This window comes from Eschrichtius robustus, chromosome 1, assembly GCF_028021215.1.
Source record: "Eschrichtius robustus isolate mEscRob2 chromosome 1, mEscRob2.pri, whole genome shotgun sequence".
NCBI classification, from domain to species: Eukaryota; Metazoa; Chordata; class Mammalia; order Artiodactyla; family Eschrichtiidae; genus Eschrichtius; species Eschrichtius robustus.
The window spans coordinates 88,280,142-88,305,355 of NC_090824.1; the positions used below are offsets into that span (position 1 = coordinate 88,280,142).

Here is a 25,214-nt window from a genome sequence, read left to right on the forward strand (position 1 = left end):
GACTGAATAATGAAGAAACATAAAATCTGAACAGACCAATTGCCAGTAAGGAGATTGAATCAGTAAATAAAAATCTCCCAATAAACAAAAGTTCAGGACCAGACAGCTTCACTGGTGAATTCTACCAAACATTTAAAGAAGAATTAGGGACTTCCCTGGTGGCGCAGTGGTTAAGAATCCACCTGCCAATGCAAGGGACATGGGTTCAATCTCTGGTCCAGGAAGATACCACATGCCGCAGAGCAGCTAAGCCCGTGCGCCACAACTACTGAGCCTGCACTCTAGAGCCCGTGAGCCACAACTACTGAGCCCATATGCCACAACTACTGAAGCCTGTGTGCCTAGAGCCCGTGTTCCACAAGAGAAGCCACCTCAATGAGAAGCCTGCACACTGCAACGAAGAGTAGCCCCCACTCACCAAAACTAAAGAAAGCCCGCGCACAGCAACGAAGACCGAACACAGCCAAAAATTAAAAAATTAAAATTAAAAAAATTTTGTTTAAATAAATTTTAAAAAGTTTAAAAAAAAAATAAAGAAGAATTAATACTAATCCTTCTCACTCTTGCAAAGAACAGAAGAGGAGGACACATTTCCAAACTACCTTTGCAAGGCCAGCATTATTGCCCTGATACCAAAACCAGACAAGGATGCCACAAGAAAAGAAAATTATAGGCCAACACCCCTGATGAACACTGATGCAAAAATTGACAACAAAATATTAGCAAACAGAATTAAACAATAATATGTACATTAAAGGATCATACACAATGATCAAGTGGGATTTATTCTAGGGATGCAAGGATAGTTCAACATCCACAAATCAATTAATGTGATACACTATATTAACAAAGTGAAAGATAAACATCTTATGATCATCTCAAGAGATGCAGAAAAGGCATTTAACAAAATTCAACATCCATTTACGATAAAAACTCTCAACAAAGTGGGTATAGAGGGAATATACTTCAACTTAATAAAGGCCATATATGACAAGTCCACAGCTAATATCATACTCCATGGTGAAAAGCTGAAAGCTTTTCCTCTAAGAATCAGAAACAAGACAAGGATGCCTACTCTACCCTCTTTTATTCACCATAGTATTGGAAGTCTTAGCCAGAGCAATTAGGCAAGGAAAAGAAATAAAAAGCATCCAAATCAAAAAGGAAGAAGTAAAACTGTCACTATTTGCAGATGACATATTATATATATAGAAAACCCTAAAGGGTCCACCAAAAAACCTGTTAGAACAAAAGAATTCAGTAAAGTGGCAGGATACAAAATCAACACACAAAAGTCTCTTGCATTTATAGGCACTAACAATGGATGATCAGAAAGAGAAATTAAGAAAACAATCCCATTTACAATTTCATCAAAAAGAATAAAATACCTAAAAATAAATTTAGCCAAGGAGGTGAAAGATCTGTACACTGAAAACAAAAAGACAATGATTAAAGAAGTTGAAGAAGACCAAATAAGAGGAAAGATATTCCATGCTCATGGTGTGGAAGAATTAATATTGTTTAAATGTCTTTACTACCCAAAGCAATCTATGGATTCAATGCAATCCCTATCAAAATTCCAATGGCATTTTCACAGGAAAAAAAAAATCCTAAAATTTGTATGGACCCACAAAAGACCCCAAATAGGCAAAGCAATCTTGAGAAAGAAGAACAAAGCTAGAGGCATCACATGTCCTGATTTCAAACTATTTACAAAGTTACAGTAATCAAAACTGTATGGTATTGGCATAGAAACAGACACCTTGATCAATGGAACAGAATAGCCCAGAAATAAACCCACACATATACGGTCAATTAATTTACAACAAAGGAGCCAAGACTATGTAATGGGGAAAGGACAAAGAAGCCAAGAACATGCAATGGGAAAAGAACAGTCTCTTCAATAAATGGTGTTGCGGGGAGGGGAGGGATAAATTAGGAGCTTGGGATTAACATACACACACTGCTGTATATAAAATAGATAACCAACAAGGACCTACTGTATAGCACAGGGAACTCTACTCAATATTCTGTAATAACCTATATGGGTAAAGAATCTGAAAAAGAATGAATATATGTATATGTATAACTGAATCACTTTGCTGTACACCTGAAACTAACACAACATTGTAAATCAGCTATACTCCAATAAAAAAATTTTCCCCAATAAAATTTTAAAAAATAAAAAATGGTGTTGGGGAAACTGCATTCCCCATTTTGCATTTTGCCACATGCAAAAGAATGAAACTGGATCGCTATCTTACACCATACACAAAAATTGACTCAAAATGGATTAAAGACTTGAATGTAAGACCTGAAATTATAAAATTCCAAAAAGGAAACATAGGGAGTAAGCTCCTTAACGTTGGTCCTGGCAATGATTTTTTTTTGGATTTGAGAGCAAAAGCAAAAGCAACAAAAGCAAAAAATAAACAAGTGGGACAACATCAAACTAAAAAGCTTCTGCACAGCAAAGGAAACCATCAACAAAATGAAAAGGCAAACTACGGAATGGGAGAAAATATTTTCAAATCATATATCTGATAAGGGGTTAACATCCAAAATATATAAAGAATTCATACAATTCAATAGCAAACAAACAAACAAAAAAACCCCAAAACAAAAAACAACCTACAAACAAACAAACAACAAAAAACCCAATCTGATTAATAAATGGGCAGAGGATCTGAATAGACATTTTTCCAAAGAAGATATACAGATGGCCAACAGGTACATGAAAAGGTGCTCAACATCACTATCCATCAGGCAAATGCAAATCAAAACCACAAGGTACTACCTTACACCTGTTAGAATAGCTATTATCAAAAAGACAAGAATAAGTGTTGGTGAGGATGTGGAGAACAGGGAACTCACGTACATTATCAGTGCAGCCACTATGAAAAACTGTATAGAGGTTCCTCAAAAAATTAAAAATAGAACTACTGGGAATTCCCTGACAGTCCAGTGGTTAGAACTCTGCACCTTCACTGCCAACGGCCTGGATGGATCCCTGGTCACGGAACTAAGATCCCACAAGCTGCACGGCATGGCCTAGATAAATAAATAAATATTTAAAAATAAAAAATAGAACTACCAAATGATCCAGCAATTCCACTTCTGGGTATTTATCCAAAAGAAATGAAAATACTAACTTGAAAATATAATGCACCCCCATGTTCAATGCAGCATTATTTGCAGTAGCTAAGACATGGAAACAACCTAAGTGTCTACTGATGGATGAATGGATAAAGAAGATGTGAGATTATACATATACATACACACACACACGTATACACACAGATAGATAGATATACTCATTCAGCCATAAAAAAGGAAATCTTTCCATTAGTGACAATATGGATGGACATTGAGGGCATTATGCTGAGTGAAATGAATCAGACAGAGGAAGACAAATATCATATGATCTCATTTACATGTGGACTCTAAAAAACAAACAAACAAGAAACAATTCATAGATACAGAAAACAGATTGGTGGTTGCTAGAGGCAGGTAGCTGGCGGAGGGTGGGGGGAGCAAAATGTCAAAATGTACAAACTCCCAGTTATAAAATAAATAAGCCATGGGGACGTAATGTACAGCATGGCAACTACAGTTAATACTGTACTGTTTATTTGAAAGTTACTAAGAGAGTAGATCTTAAAAGTTCTTATCACAAGAAAAAACAGATTTTAACTATGTACAGTGATGGGTGTAATTTACTTAGACTTATTGTGGTGATCATTTCACAATATATACATCAAACATATCAAATCATTATGTTGTATACCTGAAACTAATATGTTATATGTCAATTATATCTAGAAAAACAGGGGACTTCCCTGGTGGCACAGTGGTTAAGAATACGCGTGCCAATGCAGGGGACATGGGTTCGAGCCCTGGTCTGGGAAGATGCCACATGCCGTGCAGCAATTAAGCTCGTGCGCCACAACTACTGAGCCTGTGCTCTAGCGCCCATGAGCCACAACTACTGAAGCCCACGTGCCACAACTACTGAAGCCCCAGCGCCTAGAGCCCATGCTCCGCAACAAGAGAAGCCACAGCAATGAGGAGCTCGCACACCGTAACGAAGAGTAGCCCCCGCTCGCCGCAACTAGAGAAAGCCCGTGTGCAGCAACAAAGACCCAACACAGCCAAAAAATAAATAATAAATAAATTTATTTTTAAAAATTAAAAACAAAAAGCAAAAAACCAGGGATGCTGAGCTTCTTTCAACTATTCTAAGCTAGGAAGTAGCATGGTTCACTGAAAGAAAGAAGGCTCTGGAATCTAACATGTGTTTTCAAATTTTGAATCTTCCGCATACTACTAGCGTGACCTTGGGCAAATTACTGGATCTCACTCAGCCTTAGGTTCTTCAACTACAAAGTGTGGGAAGTATCCCCTACGCATAGGGCTGCTGTGAGGATTAAAGAAAATAACCCATGTGAAGTACCTAACAAAAACCAGGCACTCAATATAAGGTCCAAACCTCTTATTTATCCACTCCTGGGAGGGAGGTAAATTGTGACACCAGCCCAGGACAATGCCACCCTGACAGGAACTCCAGGGATGGACATGGGTCCACAATGGGCCCAGGTGAGTCCAGTATGAATTCTTGAGGTGTACAAGGCTGGTTTCAGGTCTGCTGGGGGAAGTTCTAAAATTCTATCCTTGGTTAGCCCCCAGGGGCTCTGAACTACTCTCATTCAAAGTGTAGGGGGTACGGGTAGGTAGCCTGAGATCTTCCAGAGTGGCCATGAACCAAAACCCAGCTGGCCTAAGAATGCTGGCCAAGTGTGTCTGTCCTGATTAACTAGTTATTACTATGGTTAGCTGCTAAGCCTGCCCTGGGCAAGGCCCACTGCTGGGTTTTAGCCTCGAAGGCCAGTTCTGACTTTGAACCGGTTGGCCTGGAGTTTGGTGTTTTGGGTTACAAATAGGACGCCCAGCTTTGCCCAGCCCTCCTGGAGTGACTGGTGCCTGAAGAATTTCTCATCATGTAAACACAACTCTCCTACAGCAGGCCTCTGAAAAGCTTCCGTGTCAATATTGTTTATTACGAAATATTCTACCTTATTAGCAGCTCAAGAGGCTGGATTCAGGGCAAAAAGATGCAACAATATTTTTCTTAACTATGATAAGTTGGGAAGGAAGAGGAACTTTCAGAAGAACAAAGAAATAGAAGGACCCTACATGTAATGATGTGAGAGAAAGACAGGACCATCTAATCCCAGGCATTGGGGTTGGCAGCTCCTCTATGAAACCGAGTCTGCAAGTGCTGGGACACCTAGGCAAGGTTGAAGCAGCCACTGGAAGGTGCCAAAAGCTACTGAATTGTCTTAACACTTGCAGTTTTCCTTCTTTACCTATAGGTTTCTCCTAAATCCCCAGGTTTCCCTAGCACTTGGAAACATTCATTTGCATTTCCTGAGACTTCACAGAAAAGAGCTAGGTGACAGTTGAGGGGCTTCTCACCCAATGGCCCCTGCCCAGGCCATGGTTTTTCAGAGGACCAGGCTGTCTCCAAGGCTCAGCCCCAGAATGACAGAGATCTCAGATGAACATAAGCTCCACAAGGACTTTAAACTCCAATTTGCAGAAGTGTGGTCTTCCTCCTGATGTCTTTCTAAAATATTACTCCCTTTCCCCATCGTAGGACACTACTTGAATTTAATCTGTCTTCCATATCTCAGGATCATCATTCAGAACAGAAACTACTGAACAGTACAACATGTTCAGATGTTACTGAGGGCAGAGTCAGGCTTTCCCTATGCTTCCTTAGGTGGTAATGATCTTAAATTCTACTCTTTTTATAGTTTCTCTATCTCCTCCCCAGTCAGCCTCTACTACACTGTGCCAGATGCCAGCATGTCTCTGGAAGTGCTTATAATCTGCTGTTTCTTTTCTGGTATGGTCTGGAAAAACAGATAAACTGGTTATGATTGTGCCTCAAATGAGAGCATACAGGTACAGGAAATTATGGGGGTTCTTGTGAATAAAGGGAATGTGCTTTAGGGGGCAGGGAGTTTTGCCTATCCCCAGGGGCCAGAACTGTGCACTGGACAGCACCTGGTACTCAGTAGGCACACAGTAAATATCTATTGAATGAAAGGGGCAAACGTCCATTTGTTCTCAACCAAACACAATTAGGAAGCCTCAACTATGTCAATTACTTCAGGCCTACTGAAGAGCAGAAGGAAGTGGGTGCTGTCCCAACCCTAGGAGACCTTCCCACACTATTTCATAATTTCCCATTCTACCTGCTAACACTTCCTTTTGAGAAACTAAGCCTGGAAAAGGAAAGAAATCACTATAGCAGACTGATAAGAGAACCGTAGTGGGAACTAAATGTTATCCCCCCAGAGCCCACATCACAGAGGGGAATAATGAGTCATGAATTAGCAGCCACCCACCCAGCCCTTCCCGGGGCTCCATAACTGGTTTGGCCACTCACAGCAACCTGAGCCCAGAGCAGGGAAAGGACCCCGGAGCTGGGTCTCCCGCCATCTCCACTGGGCTTGGCGCCAGGCACACAGCAGGGCCTCTGACAATCCACCTGCCTCCAGTTTCACCTCTTATAAGGAATGAACTCCTGACTGACACAAAAAAGCCAAGCACTAAGGGGTCCAATAAATATAAAATAGCCATCATTAAACTTAAAAGAAAGGTGCCCTACAAAGAAGAGATCATTATTTTTTAAAAGGCTGCTATCTTTTCTTATAATCAAACTTGGAGCCAGGTAAGCAGTACAAGTAATTAAGCCCAGTTCTCAAAAGCCAGACTCGTAGGTCAGACTCAGATACACAGGACACACAGGGAGGTCACTCTATGCGACAACAGGTACTGAATGAACAAACCATGCCAGTGAATCAGCTACGAAGCCATTACAGGCCCAGTTCCAGGAATGGGAACAGTCAGTAATCTAGGCCTGGGTAGTAATTCCTCCCTAAACCTGGGGGAGGCAGACAGTTCCCCAACCCTGTACTAGCCACAACACCAGAGGTTATGTGACTGCCTGATGTCATAGGCAGGAAGTAAACCACAGAGCTCTAGGCACTTACCTGGAAGTCCCCTCTGCCTAAAAGATTGGCAACTTTCATTCCTTACAGCCTGTGGTCCACACTGCCAACAGCACTACATAGAAATTCCCAAATTCCTGCGGAAACCGGACTGCTCCAAAGGCTCTGAGCAAGCAGGGTACCAGCCACCCCTCAGACCAGCACCCTTAGATCAACATTCCCAAAACGTGGGCCTGCTGGTGGTAACGAGATGCTGGGGACACCCAGACCTCACACCAACATCTCTTGTAGTCTGCTAACCACGGCCCACAGTCCAGACTCAGGACAGTGACCTGTGCAGCCTGAACCAACTGAGACCATGCACAGGGCCTGGGCTGCTTCTCCCCATATGTTGCCCCTATGCACCCTAAAGGATCTGGATCCCCAGCCCATCCCTGAGGTCACTCTTCTGGTCCTCGCACCCCTCGGGCTCTCACCTCTGGGTCCCCCTTTAGCACCCCCAGTATCCCTTCCTGGGCCTCAACCCCTTCCCTGCCCTCCTTCTCAGCCCACTTCCCCAAACCAGCTATCCACCAGGAGCACAGTCTACAGCCCTCCTCCTCCTCCTCCTCCTCCCATGCCCACTTCTCTCAGGCCCCGCCTCTCCCTCCCACCCTTACCCTAAGCAGGCTTACATCATGCTCAGACTCCAAAATCCTCACCTGCATTCTTCTATCAGGTTGGAGATTCCCACCCCTCAGATCTGTCAGATACCCTGGGTCTGGCGGCCCCTCACCTCTCCCCACAGCCTGCTGTCACTCTTAACCCCTGGAGACCTGGGTCCCTACCCCCAAAGCCACTCTCCTCTGCCCAGGTGCAGAACTCTTTCTCTCTGGGCCCTGGTACTCCCTACATCTCATTCTTTTTTCCCCTTAACACACTGGTTTCCTTTATAAACAAATTATATTAGTAAAAAGAAGTGAGTCAATTTAAAGAAAAATAATAATAACCAACTAACAGTATTCAGGAACAGCAAAAATAGGGAAAGCAGCTATGCAAATGGAGAATATTTTGAATTCTACCTTAGCTGAAATGAAAACTCCACTGTGGTAGTTTTAACACAAATTTTAACATACTTCCTCAAGTTGTCCAGGTCGGCTTAATACCCTTCGAGCTCACCCAGGTCGTGCAGCTTTACTCACAGAGTCAAATCTCTATCTGTGTCACAGATGGGAACACACGGCTTTCTGGGGCCCGCAGACCCATCTCTTGTTACCCTAATTGCTCCTGAGGTGTGGGTCATGGAAAACAGCTCTGAAATAGGAGTAGAAAATGCAGGTTTGGGCAGGCGCTCTGCATTTACTAGCCACCTTATGCTGGGCAAATCAAACTCTGTCAGTGTCAGTCTTCTCATCTATAAATTGGAGCTAATAGTCCTTGCGTACCTCACACTTGTTTTTTTAAAAATTTATTTATTTATTTTTGGCTGCGTTGGGTCTTCGTTGCTGCGCGCAGGCTTTCTCTAGTTGCGGCGAGCGGGGGCTACTCTTTGTTGCGGTGCGTGGGCTTCTCATTGGGGTGACTTCTCTTGTTGCGGAGCACGGGCTCTAGGCACATGGGCTTCAGTAGTTTTGGCACACGGGGTCAGCAGTTGTGGCTCACAGGCTCTAGAGTGCAGGCTCAGTAGTTGTGGCGCACGGGCTTAGCTGCTCCACAGCATGTGGGATCTTCCTGGACCAGGGCTGGAACCCGTGCCCGTGTCCCCTGCATTGGCAGGCGGATTCTTAACCACTGTGCCACCAGGGAAGCCCCACACTCTTGTTTTTTTGTTTTTTTTTTTTAAGTTATAGATTCTTATGTATTCTTTTTTTAAAAAAAATTTTTTTTTTATTTATTTATATTTGGCTGGGATGGGTCTTTTGTTGCTGCACGTGGGCTTTCTCTAGCTGTGGTGAGCTGGGGCTACTCTTTGTTGCGGTGCGCGGGCTTCTCATTGTGGTGGCTTCTCTTGTTGCGGAGCACAGGCTCTAGGCGCGTGGGCTTCAGTAGTTGCGGCACGTGGGCTCAGTAGTTGTGGCTCGCAGGCTCTAGAGCACAGGCTCAGTAGTTGTGGTGCACAGGCTTAGGTGCTCCGTGGCATGTGGGATCTTCCCGGACCAGGGCTCGAACCCATGTGCCCTGCATTGGTAGGCGGATTCTTAACCACTGTGCCACCAGGGAAGTCCTCACAGGCTTGTTTTGAAGATCACATCAAATGAGATAATTTATGTGAAAGCACTTTGGTGTCATGTAAATGTGAGGTATTATCTTGAATGCTAATGAATAGCTTACAGCTTACAAACACAAATGAATCATTCCTTTTGACTTAACAGGCAGCCAAGTAACTTCAAAAATTCAGAGTTTCAGCCAGACAGACAAACCCAGGAATGAGTTAACCATCAGAGAGATACAGAGAGGACTTGGAGGCCTGGCTCCTGGTCCCACCCAGTGCTGGTCAGGCCCTTGGTGAATGAACGACAGCTGTCAAGTGAAACCAGGCTCACTGCCCAACCCTGAGGCCTCAGTGCCTGGTCTGGAGGTAAGAGGCTTTGAGAAAGGCTCCCATTGGAGACAGTGGACTGAGTCAGGCTCACCTCAAATCCAGAAATGGCCCCCAGATGCCCACAGAATCAAGTCCAACCACCCTAGGGCCTAGAGGCCCAGAGACACCACATTTTTCAGATTCAACTCCTGCCACACCCTCAACAGACCCTAGGCAATGTCCCATTCCTTGTCATGCCAGGCACTTTGACTTCTACCCCTTCATGCCATTCCTTCAAGTCCTTCTCTGTCCTCAAAAACTTATTCCAAAAAAAAAAACAAACAAACTTATTCCTTTTAAATCTGTAAGACACAATGTCAATGTATCACATTTTAGGGTATAACAGAAATAAGTGATTTAAATAAAGGTATTAGGGCTTCCCTGGTGGCACAGTGGTTAAGAATCCTCCTGCCAATGCAGGGGACACGGGTTCGAGCCCTGATCCGGGAAGATCCCACAGGCCGCGCAGCAATTAAGCCCGTGCACCACAACTACCTCGCCTACGCTCTAGAGCCCGCGAGCCACAACTACTGAAGCCCACATGCGTAGAGCCCATGCTCCGCCACAAGAGAAGCCACCTCAGTGAGAAGCCCACGCACCGCAACAAAGAGTAGCCCCTGCTCGCCGCAACTAAAGAAAGCCCGCACAGCAACAGAGACCCAACGCAGCCAAAAATAAATAAAATAAATAAATAAAAATAAAGTTCCCTTTAAAAAATAAATAAATAAATAAATAAATAAAGGTATTAGCTAGCAAACAGGTAAAACAGCCTTTTCCTTAAAGCAATAATAAAATATAAACTGAAAAGGTCAATATTAAGTTTCCATGGTAGTTTTCCTGGTAAATACATTTAAAACTTTAGTCTTCAAACAGTTGATCAAAATGCATTTTCAAGCTTCGCCAAATAACACCTGCCAAGATACAGTGAGTTATGTACCCTTCAAAGGGCTTCAAATGAAAGGCAAGGCTGCTATAGACAGGAGAGAAATTCACGTGTCAACTGCAGAGCAGTGGAAGGAATATTAAACTGGGGCTCCAGTCTGACCCAACACTCACTCACTGGGTGATCTCAGCAAGTTCCATAGCCTCTTTGGACCTCCATCCTCCTGTCTATAAAATGAAGAGAGTAAATGATCATGATGATCCCTTTTAACCCTGCTGTGACATATTCTTTTCTCCTCTCAAGGTCTTGCACAAAAACACCTCCTCAGGGGAAGTCTTCCATGATCCTGCCAATCATATGAATCTTGTCTTCCTCTTTATTCCAACAGCATTTTCCTTATATACTTTTATTCCACCTCTTTCACTCTACCTCAAAATTCATTGTTTACTATATTGTGTGAGCTCTCAGAAAGCAGAAGTGATGTCTTCTTCAGCTCTGAAGTCCCACCACGCCTACACAGTCCCTTGTCCATGGTGACATACTCCATTCATTTGTAGATTTGAACTGAATAGTGAACTCTGCTGATCCTCAATTTTGCTCTACCTGATGCCCTACCTCCTTTCTACCCTGACCACTGCCTTGGTCGAGAATCACTGGTGTAGTGTGAGGTGAATCAGCACTGGTCCATCAGGACTGGAATGAGTGAGAAGGTGTGAGAAGTGGAGGGCAAACTTAGACATGAGTTTGGGAGATGTGCATTGGACATTAGCACTTACAGTGTAAGGAAGGTGGAGCAACAATGATAACAGCATGAGGGAACTTGTAGTGAGTCTGTGCCAAGTGCCTTGCCAAGTGCTTTGCCTGGATTGAGCCTCATAACAACGCCAGAGAAGAGGGACTGCCACCATTCCCATTTCGCAGACATGGAAGCCAAGGCACACAGAGGTTAAATATTTGCTCAAGGTCACAAACTAGGTAAGTCATGGAGCCAATATCCAGGCAGTCTGCCTCTAAAATCCACTTTCTTAACTGTCACTGGTGATAAGTACAAAGATGATTATAAAGGCACATTTAGAATTCCCAACATTGCTCAAGGCTCTGTATTATGATTTCCATCCATTCTCAACACACGGTAGATGTAACAAACAACAACTCTTGGCCTTACTTGTTAAGATTAGTTATAAAAGCTATCATTTTCTGCATATGAGTTACACTCTCTAGGAAATCACCATCTGATTAGAAAGCATCACCTTCTAGAATTATCAACTTTGACCTCTGCATTTCAAAATGATGGACCACAAAAGCAAGAGACAGAAAGGCTGGAAACAGACACGATGGGGTGACCCTCCAGGAACTGCTCTCTTCACATCTGTATCCCTAGCAGCAGGCTCTGAGACAGGCACACAGTAGGTAGGCACTTAAAAGTTTGTGGAATCGAATGGTGTTTGTGGGAAATGTTTCTACCCTCCTCGAAAACACAGATGAAGAAAGGGAAAGAAAACCAAAAGAGGCAGGGAGAACATTGTAAAGTTTGATTTAATGAAGCGTGGGGGACCTGCTCTGTGTGTGTGTGTGTGTAAGGCACTGGGCACACAGCATGCTGTTTTCGAGAGCCAGGATGGGAGCTGCCAGCTGAGAGATGGGGCGATCTCCTGCCTACCCAGTGGGAGTATAAGATGGCACCACTTTTCTGAAAGACAATTTTGAAAAAGCTTTTAAATACATTTACTTTTGGTAAATATATTTGATTGGCCTAGCAATTTCACTTTGCTGCAAAGTATTACTGCATAAGAAAGTAATAATACATATTCAATCATTCAACAAGGATTGATTGAACACCTATCAAGGGCCAGGCACTGTTCTAGGTGCTAGAGACATAGCAGTAAACAAAAAAGAGTAAGTCTCTTCCTTCCTGGCTCTTTTACATTCTAATGGGGGAGACCAATGGTAAGCAAATGGGCATGTAATACAATGTGTAGTAATTAGATGTATGACTTCTGAAAGCCTTTGAGAGGGTAGGGGGTGATATGTGAATGGAAATCTGAATAAGGTGTGGGAGTGAGATATACAACTACCAGGAAAGAGACGTTCTAAACAGAAGCACTAGCAAATGTAAAGGCCCTGAAGCAGGAATGTGTTAGGTGAGTTTGAAAAAATATCACTGGAGGCCTCTTTCATATCCATTAGGATGTATTATCCAAAACACCGAAAATAAGTGGTGGGAAGAATGTGGAGAAATTAGAACGACTGAGCATTTCTTGTAGAAATGTGCCATGGTACAGCTGCTGTGGAAGGCAGTATGGCAGTTCCTCAAAACATTAAACGTAGAATTACATATGATCCAGCAATTACACTGTGGGATATATACCCAAAAGAACTGAAAGCAGGACTTGAACAGATATTCATACACTCATGTTCCTAATAATACCATTCATAACAACTAAAAGGTGGAAACAACCCAAATGTCCATCAAAAGATGAGTGGATAAACAGAATGTGTACATACATATGGTGGAATATTATTCAGCCTTAAAAAGGAAGGAAATTCTGATCCATTCAACAAAATGGATGAAACCTGAAAACATTACATTAAGTGAAATAAGCCAGATATAAAAAAAACAAATATTATATATTTGCATGTTCATTTATATGAGGTACATAAAATAGTCAAGTTCATAGAGAAAGAAAGTAAAATAGTAGTTACCAGGGGCTGAGGGGAGAAGAGAATAGGGAGTTAACGTTTAAAGGTATGGAACTTCAGTTTGGGATGATGGAAAAGTTCTAGAGATGGATAGTGGTGATGGCTGCATATCAATGTAAATGTACTTAATGCCACTGAATTGTACACTAAAAAAAAAAGGTTTAAATGGAAAATTTTATGTTACGTATATTTCACCACAATTAAAAAAAAAATTATAGGACTGATGTGGCTGGAGCCCGGTGAGCAAGGGAAGAGTGATAGGGAACATGCAAGAGAGGCATTGAGGGCCCCAAGGGCCAGGGAGGGCCTTCAGCCTTCATTCTAAGACTGATGAGAAGCCCCTGGGGAGCTGGGAGCAGAGGTAACACCATCTGATTTACCATCTAAAGGCTCACTCTGGCTGCTGTGCGAAGAGGCTCAAGGGGGCAAGAACAGAACTAGGGAAAGGATTAGAAGGCCATTGCAGTCACCTAAATAATCCCTGAGATTAATTCAGAATCTCTTCAAGGTTTGCAAGTGGCATTAATCCATGACCTACTCTTCATCTTGGCAGGCTCTAGGGCCCGGCCCTGTCCTGTGTGTGTGCGCACATACACGCACACAGGCACATGTGCATTAACACATAAGAATCTGGGGCTTACTGCCTGAGATTCTAGGAGGAGATTGGATTCCTGGGGCGTTATCCTCTCCCCAGGAGCACTTCCACACCAAACCTGGGTCCTCAACTCAAAGCTTTCCTACAAGAAAATGATACCTTGCCCCACCTGTCTCCCTTAGGGCTGGATGGGGAACAAAAACGTCTACCTTTGGGACTTGCTGACTCTCTAAATTCCCATGACATATGTTCTTCTTTGTTTTTATTCTGTTTTGGTTGGTTGTTTTTATTGTAAAACATATATAAAATAAAATATATATTAACGTAAAAGTTACCACTTTAACCGTTTTTAAGTGTATAGTTCTATGACATTAAGTACATTCATATTGTGCAACCATTACTGCCGTAAGTCTCCAGAACTTTTTTCATCTTGTAAAGCTGAAACTCTGTACCATTTAAACACTAACTCCTCATTCCACACTCACTCTCCTGTCCCCGGAAACTACCATTCTACTTTGTCTCTGTGAATCTGACTACTCTTAGGAATCTTGTACAAGAGGAACCATATAATATTTGTCCATTTGTGACTAGCTTATTTCACTCAACATCACACCCTCAAGTTTCATCCATATTGTAGCGTGTGTCAGAATGTCCTTCCTTTTCAAGGATGAATAATATTCCATTGTATGTATATACCACATTTTGTTTAACCATTCATTTGTTGATGGCCACTTTGGCTGCTCCCACCTTTTGGCTATTGTGAATTATGCCACTATGAACATGGGTGTACAAATATCTGTTTGAGGGACTTCCCTGGTGGTGCAGTGGTTAAGAATCCACCTGCCAATGCAGGGGACACAGGTTTGATCCCTGGTCCGGGAAGATCCCATATGCCGCAGAGCAACTAAGCCCGTGTGCCACAACTACTGAGCCTGCGCTCTGGAGCCCGCGAACCACAACTACTGAGCCTGTGTGCCTACAGCCCGTGCTCTGCAACAAGAGAAGCCACCACGGTGAGAAGTCCACACACCGCAGCGAGCAGTAGCCCCCGCTCTCCACAACTAGAGAAAGCCTGCGTGCAGCAACGAAGACCCAACACAGCCAAAAGTAAATAAAAAAAACAAGTATCTGTTTGAGTCCCTGCTTTCATTTTTTTTTGGGTATATACCCAGAAGTGAAATTGCTGGATCATATGGTAATTCTATGTTTAATTTTTTGAGGAATTGTCATACTGTTTTCCACAGCAGCTGCACTACAAGCAATGTACAAGGGTTCTAATTTCTCCACATCCTCACCAACACTAGTAACTTTCTGTTTTTGTTTTTCTTTAATAGCCATCCTAACGGGTATGAAGTGGTATCTCACTGTGGTTTTGATTTGCGTTTATCTAATGACCAGTGGTACTGAGTGTCTTTTCATGTATTTATTGGTCATTTATATATCTTCTTTGGAGAAATGTCTATTCAAGTCCTTTGCCTATTTTTTAATTGAGTTATTCGGTTTCTTTGTTTTTTTTTTGAGTTATTCGGTTTTTTGTTGTTGAGTTGTGGTTGTTTTTTTTACAATCGTTTTAACATGAAAAACCATTCTCAGCTCATGGCTCATTAAAAAACCAGGTCATGGGCCATTTGACCCCTGAAGTCATAGTTTGCCCAACTCCCCCATTTTACATTTGAGGAAAGTCAGGCTCTGAATGAGGCCCCAGATCTCCTGATTCTCAAGCCAAGTTGTTCCAGTGGGCTCTTAGCTGCTACTTCCTTCATTCAACAAATATTTATTGAGAGCCTACTCTGTGCCAGTCACCAGGAAGGGGCTGCTACAGAAGTGAATGGACCAGACCTGCTCCTCAGAGCTAAGAGTACAGAGGGGAGTAAGGCATGAGATAAATAATCACACAAATGAATATATACTTGCAAACTGATATAAGTGCTGGAAAGGAGAAGTGGCTGCTTTGAAAGAACAATAGGCAAGGCCTCTCTGAGGAAATGTCATTTAAGCTGAGTTCTGAAGGCCAAGTAAAAGTAACCCAGGTTAACAGAAGGGGAGGAAGAGCGTTCTCGGCAGAGGGAAAAGCATGTAAGAAGGGGTAAGAAATTCTATTGCATGTTTTATTAAAAGTGCAATAGGGTTTTAAAGGAGCACCAAGATTATTCCATTTTCCGTGAGTAGAACAGATTGGAGGAGTGCAACAGAGCGGAATAGAATAGACTGGAAGCAGGGAAATGAGTTGGCAGGCCACTCTAATCATTCAGATGGAAGTTGATGGGCGTTTGGGCTGGAGCGGTGGTGGTGGAGACGGAGATTAATGAACAGGTTTGGAGATTATTTGAGAAGTGAATTCATTAGGACCTGGTGATGGACTATATGCAAGAGTGAGAGGATAGGGAGGTATCAAGAATGACTCCAGGGGACTTCCCTGGTGGTCCAGTGATAAAAAATCCGCCTTCCAATGCAGGGGACGCGGGTTCGATCCCTGGTCAGGAAACTAAGATCCCATATGCCGCGGGGCAGCAAAGCCCGCGCATCACGACTACTGAGCTCGCGCACCTCAACGAGTTGCAGCTACAGAGCCCATGCGCTCTGGACCCCGCGCACCACGACTAGAGAGAGAAAACCCGCACACCAAAACTAGAGAGAAAGCCCACGCGCAACAACTAGAGAGAAAACCCGCACACCACAACTAGAGAGAAAGCCCGCACGCCTCAACGAAAGATCCCACACACCTCAACGAAGACCCCGCATGCCACAACCCAGACCCAACGCAGCCCAAAAAAATAAAATAAATAAATAAATATTTTTTAAATTCTTAAAAAAAAAAGTCTTCTCACCTATCCCTTATCTCACCTGAGTGAAAACTGAATCCCAACCTCACTGCACTGCTTAGACCTTGGCCTCTTGCCTAGACAACAGCCCCACCTGACCCCCTAGTGGCAGCTCCTCTACCCACCCCCTACTTGTGTCCTTTCTGCACACTGATGTTGAATATTTTCTTTAAAATCTGATTATGTCACTTCTCTGATTAATATATACATCAGTGGCTCGTAATTGCCTTCCTCAGGAGTTCTCAACTTCGAGGTTCCAACACACTGGCTAGATCTGGTGTGAAGTGTCCAAAGTAATTTCTCACTATTAACGAAGTACTAATTAAACAATTTACAAATGTAGAACACTTAGAATAGTGTCCAGCACATAGTATTATATAGGTGTTAGGCATTATTAATAGTGAAAATTTAAGACTTATGAGATAGGTGTAACAGATGCTTTTGGTGCTGTGTATACATCCCCATGGCCCACTTCTGATTTCAGCTGCAGCTGCAGGGAACAGTTCTGTACAGGCTGACAGTATCTCTCCTCAAGGGCCCTATGGGTCTCCCTGCTTTTCTGCCCCAGAGCTTCCTCTTCTCACAAGCTCCGCCGATGAGCAGAGCAGCCTGGAGGTACAGGGGCATCTGCAGGCATTAATTTCCATCTGGTGACTTATCTGCCTCCCCTTCCTACACTGCTACAGCTACCACCATAATCCAGGGGAAAGTAACAGAAATCTTAATTACAGCTTGATCTGTGTCCCACTCCCTGACACATTTATCAACGCCTTCCTGTGAAACTCTAGGTCATCTGCCTTATCCTTCTGATCCTCCTGCTTTTGGCCCACTAGCACATGGTGAGAGGGCAACACCTGAGCATCTGCTACTTGAAAAGAGTCAAAGGGCTGGGATGTAAAAAGAAAATAGAAATGGCAGAGTCATATATCACACTGCCACGGAGGGTATGAAAAAGGAATGGAGGAGCCTTGAGACCTGGCCTTTCTTCCGCCCTAGGCTCTAAGCAGAGTTAAATCAGCCAGCAAGAGAGAGACAATGAAGCTCGCCCAGCCACAGTTTAGACAGAAGCGGAATCGGAGGCTGACACTGCGCACGCGCAGGAAGTAGGCTAGGGTTGTCTCACAGGCTCAACCGCGGCCTCTTCTAGACAAGGGCCACGACGAGAGCACAGTACAGTTCCCCGCGCTAGGAGCCTTCGTCTCGTGCCCCCTCTTCCTCGTGAGGCCCTCAGACCATTCAGGAAAGGTCTGGGAACCCACCTGAGGCCGTCGGGCCGCCCCTCGTTCCCCACTCAGGGCCCGGCCGAACGTGGGAAGCTGGTGGTGCCAGCCTCGGGCGCGCCAAGACGGTAAAGCCCGCCAGGTCGCTCGGGATCGGCCCTCCTCGCCCCAGTTCTCACCTCTTTGTCCGTCGCCTCCTCCTCGATACCTAATAACGCGTACAGGTCCATCTGTAAAAGCTCCTTGGCCACCGCCATGGTTCCAACCCTGACTGGATTAGTACTACAACTCCCAAGAGCCTAAGCGTGTGGGGATTCCCGGGGACTATCGACCCCAAGCCTGATGAAGGCGCTTAGCCCCCTGGGAAATGTCGTGATCTGAACTAGGCTTGACTGCCTCTGAGGGAAGCGGGCACTAGTGAATGAACTACGACTCCCAGCAGCCCTCGCGTCCGCCGCTGATGCTCTCGGGCTGGGGTGACTGTAGTGATTCTCCTGTCGGAGGCCTTGGCTGGCCCGCGCGAGTGGGCGTGGAGAGTAACGGAGGGGCTGGGTGAAGGTGCAAGGGGTCTTGGATATGAGCCGCAAGAGCTCAGCTCCGCCGACCTTGCCGCGCCGCGCCGGCAACCAGGATGGAGAGTAGGTGCTACGGCTGCGCTGTCAAGTTCACCCTCTTCAAGAAGGAGGCGAGTGTTCTCTCCCCGAGGGCTAGAGGGCTAGGGAGGACGCGGAGTAGAGGGAAATGCACAGGACTTGCAGTCCGCAGGCTTGTTTTTACGGGCCCTCTCCAGCTGTGTGGTTTTGATGAAGTCACTGAGCCTCAGTTTGCATTTCTATAAAGTGGGGCTAACACTCCCTCGCTTTCGGGGTTGGTGTGAGGGTCCAGTGAGGTGCTGGAGGTGAGAGTTCCCCATAAACTGTAAATTGGGCTCCTGTCATTTTTGGAAAGCTAGGCTTTTCTGTCTGTCAAGTGTAGGATCCGGCTGTTTCCTTCCCTCCGCCCTGCTCCTCCACAGCCTACTCTACATCACACCATGCCCTTTACTCTCTCTGCTCTGAAACCGTCACCGGCAAGCAGCATGCCCTTCCCCGGTTTCTTGAGTTAGATTACCGCCCTTTCTCCTGCCCCAGGGCACCATGGCAAAGTCTCACTTGTCCTCAGGCCAGACCTGCCAAGTTTCCCTGGTAAACTGCAGGCTTCGTCAGCCTCAGTTGTGACCAGGAGATAGGAACCAGATAGGATGAATGAATAGCAGGTAGGGAAGCAGATCCATGTAGCACTCAGAAACCTGGGTTTTGGAGTCAAAGTGCTCAGGATCCAAATTTGAGCTCTGCTGTCATTCATGGGGTGACCTTGGTTTGGGCAAGTCATGTAACCTCTCTGACCCCGTTTAAAATAGGAATAATAATGGTGGTCATCAGGATTAAGTAAGATAGTGTGTATAAATTGCGAGGATTAAATCAGGTGATGAAAGTTAAGTACTGAGTTTAGTGCCTGGCACACAGTAAATGCTTAATAAATGGAGGCTACTGTTACCATCCCATCCTGAGTCAAGCTTCCTTTCATCTCTGCTAGAGCAGAGAAGGCATGGGCTCTGCACTGTTTCTCCTTTTTGAAGAGTCAGTGACCTGAAGCATGGGGCTTTGCCTATTTGTCTTTCACACTCCAGTGTCAGGGAATTGAAGACAGAGTAGAAAGCATGGGAATTTTGCATGAAGCTTTACGAGATTTGAATAGAAGACTGGAGACTGAGGAATCGCTTTACCCTCCACCCCTGTCTCTCCCCAGTCCTTAGGGGCCCCACTCCTCATCCTCCTCCCAGCAGCTGGTCACAACTCCAGTGTCTGCTCTCTGTGTGTGTTCAGAGAGTCCCAGGGAGGAGCCTGCAGGGGCAGGTGAGAGGTAGACCCCTTGCTTCATGTTTCTTGTAGTACGGCTGTAAGAACTGTGGCCGGGCCTTCTGTTCCGGCTGCCTTAGCTTCAGTGCAGCGGTTCCCCGGGCTGGAAACACCCAACAGAAAGTCTGCAAGCAGTGCCATGAGGTTCTGACCAGGTGAGAAGCTAATATGGTCAAGGGTTCAGCCAAGCATGGCAGCAGGCAGATGGCCAGGCCTCACAGCCTTGTGCTGTATGTCTAGAGGTCAGCCCAGGAAGTGTTTGGGGTGGGGGACACTGATAGGCAGATGGCAGGTGACTTCTGACACCAGATTTCTTCTCTATAGAGGATCTTCTCCTGCCAATGCCTCCAAGTGGTCACCACCTCAGAACTATAAGAAGTAAGTGCTGAAGGGACAGAGACAAATGGGGATGGGGAAAGGACAAGGGAGCCATAGGGTAGGAGTCTCTTCCCAGCCTACAGATCAGATGAGCACAGGATCAGGAAAATATCTACCTCTCAGGTTCCTGACTGCCCTCTTGGGCTCAGAAAGCAGCTCACCAGTCCTTTCCCCAGAAAAGATTCTTGGTAGACCTCGCCCTCTCATCTGGACTCTCCCGTCGGTCAGCTGGGTTGGGCTGCAGGGTGACATGAGCAAGCGCCACAGAAAATTGTCTGTTGGAGGCCTCCCTAGCTGCCTAGAAATGATTTGAATGGGAAACAGTGAGTGCCTTCACCCCTCCCTTCTGCATTCTTTAAGAGCCTCTGTCTCATATCCTGCCAGGCGTGTGGCAGCCTTGGAAGCCAAGCAGAAGCCCAACACTCCCCAGAGCCATGGACTGACCCAGCAAGACCAAGTCATTGCTGAGCGCCTAGCACGGCTCCGCCAGGAGAACAAGCCCAGTGAGTGGGGGCAGACAGGGTGGAAAAGACGCTATTCAGGGCTCATGGGACTAGGATTCCTCTGGCTCTTACAAGGCTTCTCTATGCCAATTGCAGAGTCAGTGCCCTCGCAGGTGGAGATAGAAGCCAGGCTTCTTGCACTGAGGGATGCACCCCAGGGTTCCATCCCTTCCACCCAGGAGATGGAGGCACGGCTTGCTGCACTGCAGGGCAGAGTTCCACCTTCTCAGACCCCCCAGCTGGTGAGTGCTGTGGCTTTGGAGGGATGGAGGTCCTGGGACGAGGACCCAGCAGAAGCCCAGATACGTGTATGCTTAGATACTTTGCAGGAGTACCTCCTGCCTGCTGCCAGACCAAGGAACCAGCGACAGGCAGCAGGATTGGATGGGGCAGGAAAGAGTGGCCCCTTAGTCCCGCTGGGGACTGCCAGACCTACTTGATTACGTGGGCTCTGGAATTGTCCCCTTTCCCTGAGCTTTGGGAACTCCTCAGCATCCACCCCTGACCTAAACTGTTCTGAGCCTTATGGTGCGGCTTCCTGCCTACGCTGCTCCCCACTGAGGTTCCCTCCTCTGAGCAGGCACATCAGCCACCAGACACCAGGACCCAGGCCCAGCAGGCACAGGATCTGCTGACAGAGCTAGCAGCGGAGGTGGCTATTGATGAGAGCTGGGAACGAGGAAGCCCAGGTATCTTCTCCACCTGGCTCCCCCAGGGACCTGCCCCCCCCCCCCCCCCCCGACTCTTTCCCCAGGTGGGAGAGGCTCTGCTGCCCACGCTCTGGGAGGTGAATATCAATCAGAGAATAGTCAACATTACAAAGGCTACCATTTATTGAGTGTTTACTCCAGTGGGAGCCAGTGTAAGCCTAGTGGATAAGCGTGTGGGCTTTAGGCTCAGACAGTGATTCCCTTTTCTACCACTTACTAGCTGTGTGACCCTCGGCACATTACTTGACCTAAGTCTCACTTTCCTCATCTGTAAAATGGAGGAATGTGTGGTAAAACCGACCTCACAGGGAAGTCATGAGGAGGAAATGAGCTAATCCAGTAGTGCTTAGGACCCTGCCTGGCTCATAGTAAATGCTTAGTGAATGTTCTCTACAATGATGATGATGATGATAAGGAGGAGGAAGAGGCTATTTACATTTAGTTGAAATTAAATAAAATTTAAGATTCAGTTCCTCAGTGGTACCAGCCACATTTCAAGTGCTCAGTAGCCACAAGTGGCTCATGGCTACAATCTTGGACAGCACAAATACAGACCATGATATGGAATGATCCCATCATCTTAAAAAATTCTTTTGGACACTGCTGTTCAAAAGCTTCAAAGCAGTGGTTCTCAACCATGGATGATTTTCCCTCCAGGGCGCATTTGGCAATGTCTGCAGACTTTTTGGGTGTCACAAGTCAGAGGGTACCACTGGCATCTAGTGAGCAGAGGCTAAGGATGCTACTAAACATTGTACATACACAGGACAACCCCACAACAAAGAATTACAGGCATGCCTCAGAGATATTGTGGGTTCAGTTGAATACCACTGCAATAAAGTGAGTCACAAATTTTTTGGTTTCCTGGTGCATGTAAAAATTATGTACACGATACTGTAGTCTATTAAGTGTACAATAGCATGTTTAGAAAAACAATGTACATACCTTAATTTAAAAATATTTTATTGCTAAAAATTGCTAACCATCATCTGACAACATAGGGTTGCCACAAACCTTCAATTTGTAAAAAAAAAAGGCAGTATCTGCGAAGCACAATAAACTGAAGCTCAATAAAACAAGGTATGCCTGTATCCTGTCCAAAATGTCAATAGAACCAAGATTAAGAAACCCTGCTTTAGAGATACAATCTCACTGAATATCCTCAGTAATCCTATAATAACTGTTATTATCCGTATTTGATAAATGAGGAAACTGAGACCTGGTGAGCTTAAGGAACTTGACCAAGGTCACACAGCTATTAATTAGTAAAGCTGGGACTTGAACCCAAAGCTATCTGACTTCAAACATCTTACTCTGAAACTCTGAGCTAAAGGGGACCATGTCAGAGCCACACCCACTCTGGTAAAATTCTTCCTGCCTAGTGACGTTCAAGACCTCAGCTTCCCTCATGTCCTCTCTGCGCTGCTCCCTGGAAATGCTGATTCCAGCCTGTAAGGCAGAGAGCCTGGCTGGACCTTGACCTCCCCATATCCTGCTCCTTTTGGGCAGTGATTCTCATACCATGGGGCACCCACCCTAAGGGCAGCATGTTAAAATATCAGGTGGGTGGGGATGGATATAATTGAAAAAGAAATGTCTAAGATTACTAGTTTTTTACATTTGGGATAATGGAGGAAATACTAATTTTATTTGTAATATAAACCACAGGAGCTATTGTTGAACAAAAAGCTGATAATCTGTGGTTTTTTTTAAAACCTTGAGAAACGGGCTCAGTGGTTTCTGATGAGAGATCCTGAAATGTCTGCCTCCCTGAATGCATCACTCTTTCCAGCCACCTCTATCCAGAACGACCTCAACCAGGGGGGCCCAGGGCCCCAGAGCACCAGCTGCAAGGGACAGGCCACCTGGTCCCTGGAGGAGGAGAAGAGGAGGCTGCTGGCTGAGGCAGCAGTCGCGCTTCAGGAGGAGAACACAAGGCAGGAGCGGATCCTGGCCCTCGCCAAGCGCCTGGCCGTGCTGCAGGGACGGGATCCCGATAGAGGTAGAGGCTGGGGAGCAGCCACTCATTCATGTCCACTGGGCCGTCCTCCCCACTCTCACCCTCAGGCCAAACTGCACAGTGGCTGTACTCCCTGCCAGGCTGAGTCAGGGGCTGGGGGTCCCTGTGCCCAGGGGTCTATTGAGCTCCACCCAGAACCACGAGGAAGGTGCTGGGGCAAAGCAGTGGATGAGGAACAAGTGACAGCCATCAGGGGGCAGGGGACCCTGGGTCCCTTCAGGTACGGAGCTTTCTGTTCATGCCCTCCAGCCTGGCATGGTGGGGCAGTGTCTGATCAGAGTGGCTGCAAAGGTTGCTCAGTTCTGGAACACGTGCCACTGGAAACCAAACCTCTCCTGGGGGCAGAAGTACAGCCACTCAGGTGAGCTCTCAACCTCACTCCTCTTCCCCTGCTCCCGTCTCTCCCTCTTCAAGTGACCCTCCAGGACTACCGCCTTCCAGACAGTGATGACGAAGAGGATGAGGAGACAGCCATCCAGAGAGTCCTTCAGCAGGTCAGCCCCGCCTTACCCACCCGACCACCCCTTGTCCTGTCCCTGCCACACTGCCCCACCACCCACCTGACCCCATTCACTCTGCCTCCACGCTGGGGCTCGATGGCTAGTCACTGTGCAGCTCCTGTTCCAGCTGGGCCGCCCTGCCCCTGTGACACAGACCTGCCCCTGGGCCCTTGAGATGGGGTATCGGCAGCCACAGACAACATAAAGGAAGATGGGTTGAGAGCTAAGGCCACAGAGCACAGAAATACTGTGTGTTGGCGGGGCTGCCTGGAGCGGGGAGCTGTACCTCTTCGCCCTGTCCACAGCTCACTGAAGAAGCTGCCCTGGATGAGGCAAGTGGCTTTAACATCCCTGCAGAGCCAACTCTCCAACCCCAAGCCCAATCCTGCAGGGCAGAGCCTGAGGTGAGGAAAACCCCAGACACAGACCCCCGGGCCGCCACCACAGCCTCCCTCCCTGCCTGGCCGACTGTTCCTCCAGCCACCCTCCCAGACCCCATTGGGTACCTTATGTCCCCCATTCCTCCCTGGTCTCCAAAGGTCCAGGCCGTGACTGCCGGGCCTGAGGCTGAGGAAGTGGAGCTCCCCTGGTGCTGCATCTGCAATGAGGATGCCACCCTGCGCTGTGCTAGCTGTGACGGAGACCTCTACTGTGTCCGCTGCTTCCGGTGGGTGCAGGTGGAATGTTCTTTGGGGGTGGGAGAGTTGCGGGGCCGCCTGTGATCCCTGACCTCTATCGATGCCCCACAGGGAAGGCCATGATGCCTTTGAACTTAAAGAGCACCAGACATCTGCCTACCACCCCCAGCATAAAAGCCGAGAGCACTGAGGGAACCCTGGTCCTCCCGGGAAGGCCATCCTACAGGCAATCACACAAGCTGGAGCGCCCTCCAGGGCATCTGATGGGAGAACATGTCAGGCTAGACTGCTTATGAATGCGCCCTTTCCTGAGCCTCCGTCCCTGGAAGGAGGAAGGATTTCTCCATTGGAGACAATGACTGGAGGAGCCAGAGGGAAGGCAGAAGTCTGGAGCCTCCAGCACTGAAGTCTGGACTAGGAGTGAGAGGCATGATGGGGAAAGACCAGCCTGAATCCAAGGAGGAGCCTTGAAACTTGCTCAAGGGTCCAGGGCCCTCCACTGGCACTTAGAGCATTTAATAAAGTATGTTGATTCATTGGACCCAGCATCTTTTATCTATAGAACCCTGTGGGCCCTGAGCCTGGGCCTTGGAGAGGTGGCAAGAGCAGAGTAGGCTGTAAGTCCAGTCCTGTAGAGTGAGGAAAAAGCTTGAGCCATCCTGCAAGCTTCTGCAGGCAGGAACAGTCCCACCCATCCTGGTGGCCTCATATGCAGTAGGCATGAATATTCATACTACTGAACTGAACTGAACTGTGCATCCTGCTCTG

The 25,214-nt window shown here is 46.3% G+C and overlaps 2 protein-coding genes across 3 annotated transcripts in view; one reads left to right on the plus strand and one right to left on the minus strand.

Annotated features, from left to right (window-relative positions):
- Positions 1-18,112, minus strand: part of DNAJC17 (DnaJ heat shock protein family (Hsp40) member C17) — a 38,651-nt gene extending 20,539 nt beyond the window's left edge. Inside the window, exon 1 of one of the 2 annotated variants that reach the window (XM_068549477.1) lies at positions 17,979-18,112. In XM_068549477.1, the coding sequence (XP_068405578.1) occupies positions 17,979-18,056 (78 nt within the window). In that variant the 5' untranslated portion in view covers positions 18,057-18,112. The remainder of the gene's footprint in view (positions 1-17,978) is intronic. The other variant, XM_068549487.1, reaches the window with a different exon arrangement.
- A 141-nt stretch (positions 18,113-18,253) lies between these two features.
- On the plus strand, positions 18,254-24,987 carry ZFYVE19 (zinc finger FYVE-type containing 19). The gene is made up of 11 exons (XM_068549434.1): positions 18,254-18,484; positions 19,731-19,852; positions 20,022-20,075; positions 20,460-20,578; positions 20,675-20,820; positions 21,159-21,267; positions 23,081-23,290; positions 23,723-23,802; positions 24,114-24,212; positions 24,348-24,475; positions 24,558-24,987. The coding sequence occupies exons 1-11, from the start codon at positions 18,431-18,433 to the stop codon at positions 24,634-24,636; spliced, it is 1,200 nt and encodes a 399-aa protein (XP_068405535.1). The 5' UTR covers positions 18,254-18,430; the 3' UTR covers positions 24,637-24,987.
- Positions 24,988-25,214: the final 227 nt, after the last annotated feature.

Excerpts from the sequence above, each read along its gene's own strand:
- ZFYVE19 (XM_068549434.1), top strand. The coding sequence starts at position 18,431 with ATGGAGAGTAGGTGCTACGGCTGCGCTGTCAAGTTCACCCTCTTCAAG. Across the intron at positions 20,821-21,158 it reads CTTCTCAGACCCCCCAGCTG|GCACATCAGCCACCAGACAC; the intron begins GTGAGTGCTGTG and ends TCCTCTGAGCAG. Across the intron at positions 24,476-24,557 it reads TACTGTGTCCGCTGCTTCCG|GGAAGGCCATGATGCCTTTG; the intron begins GTGGGTGCAGGT and ends GATGCCCCACAG.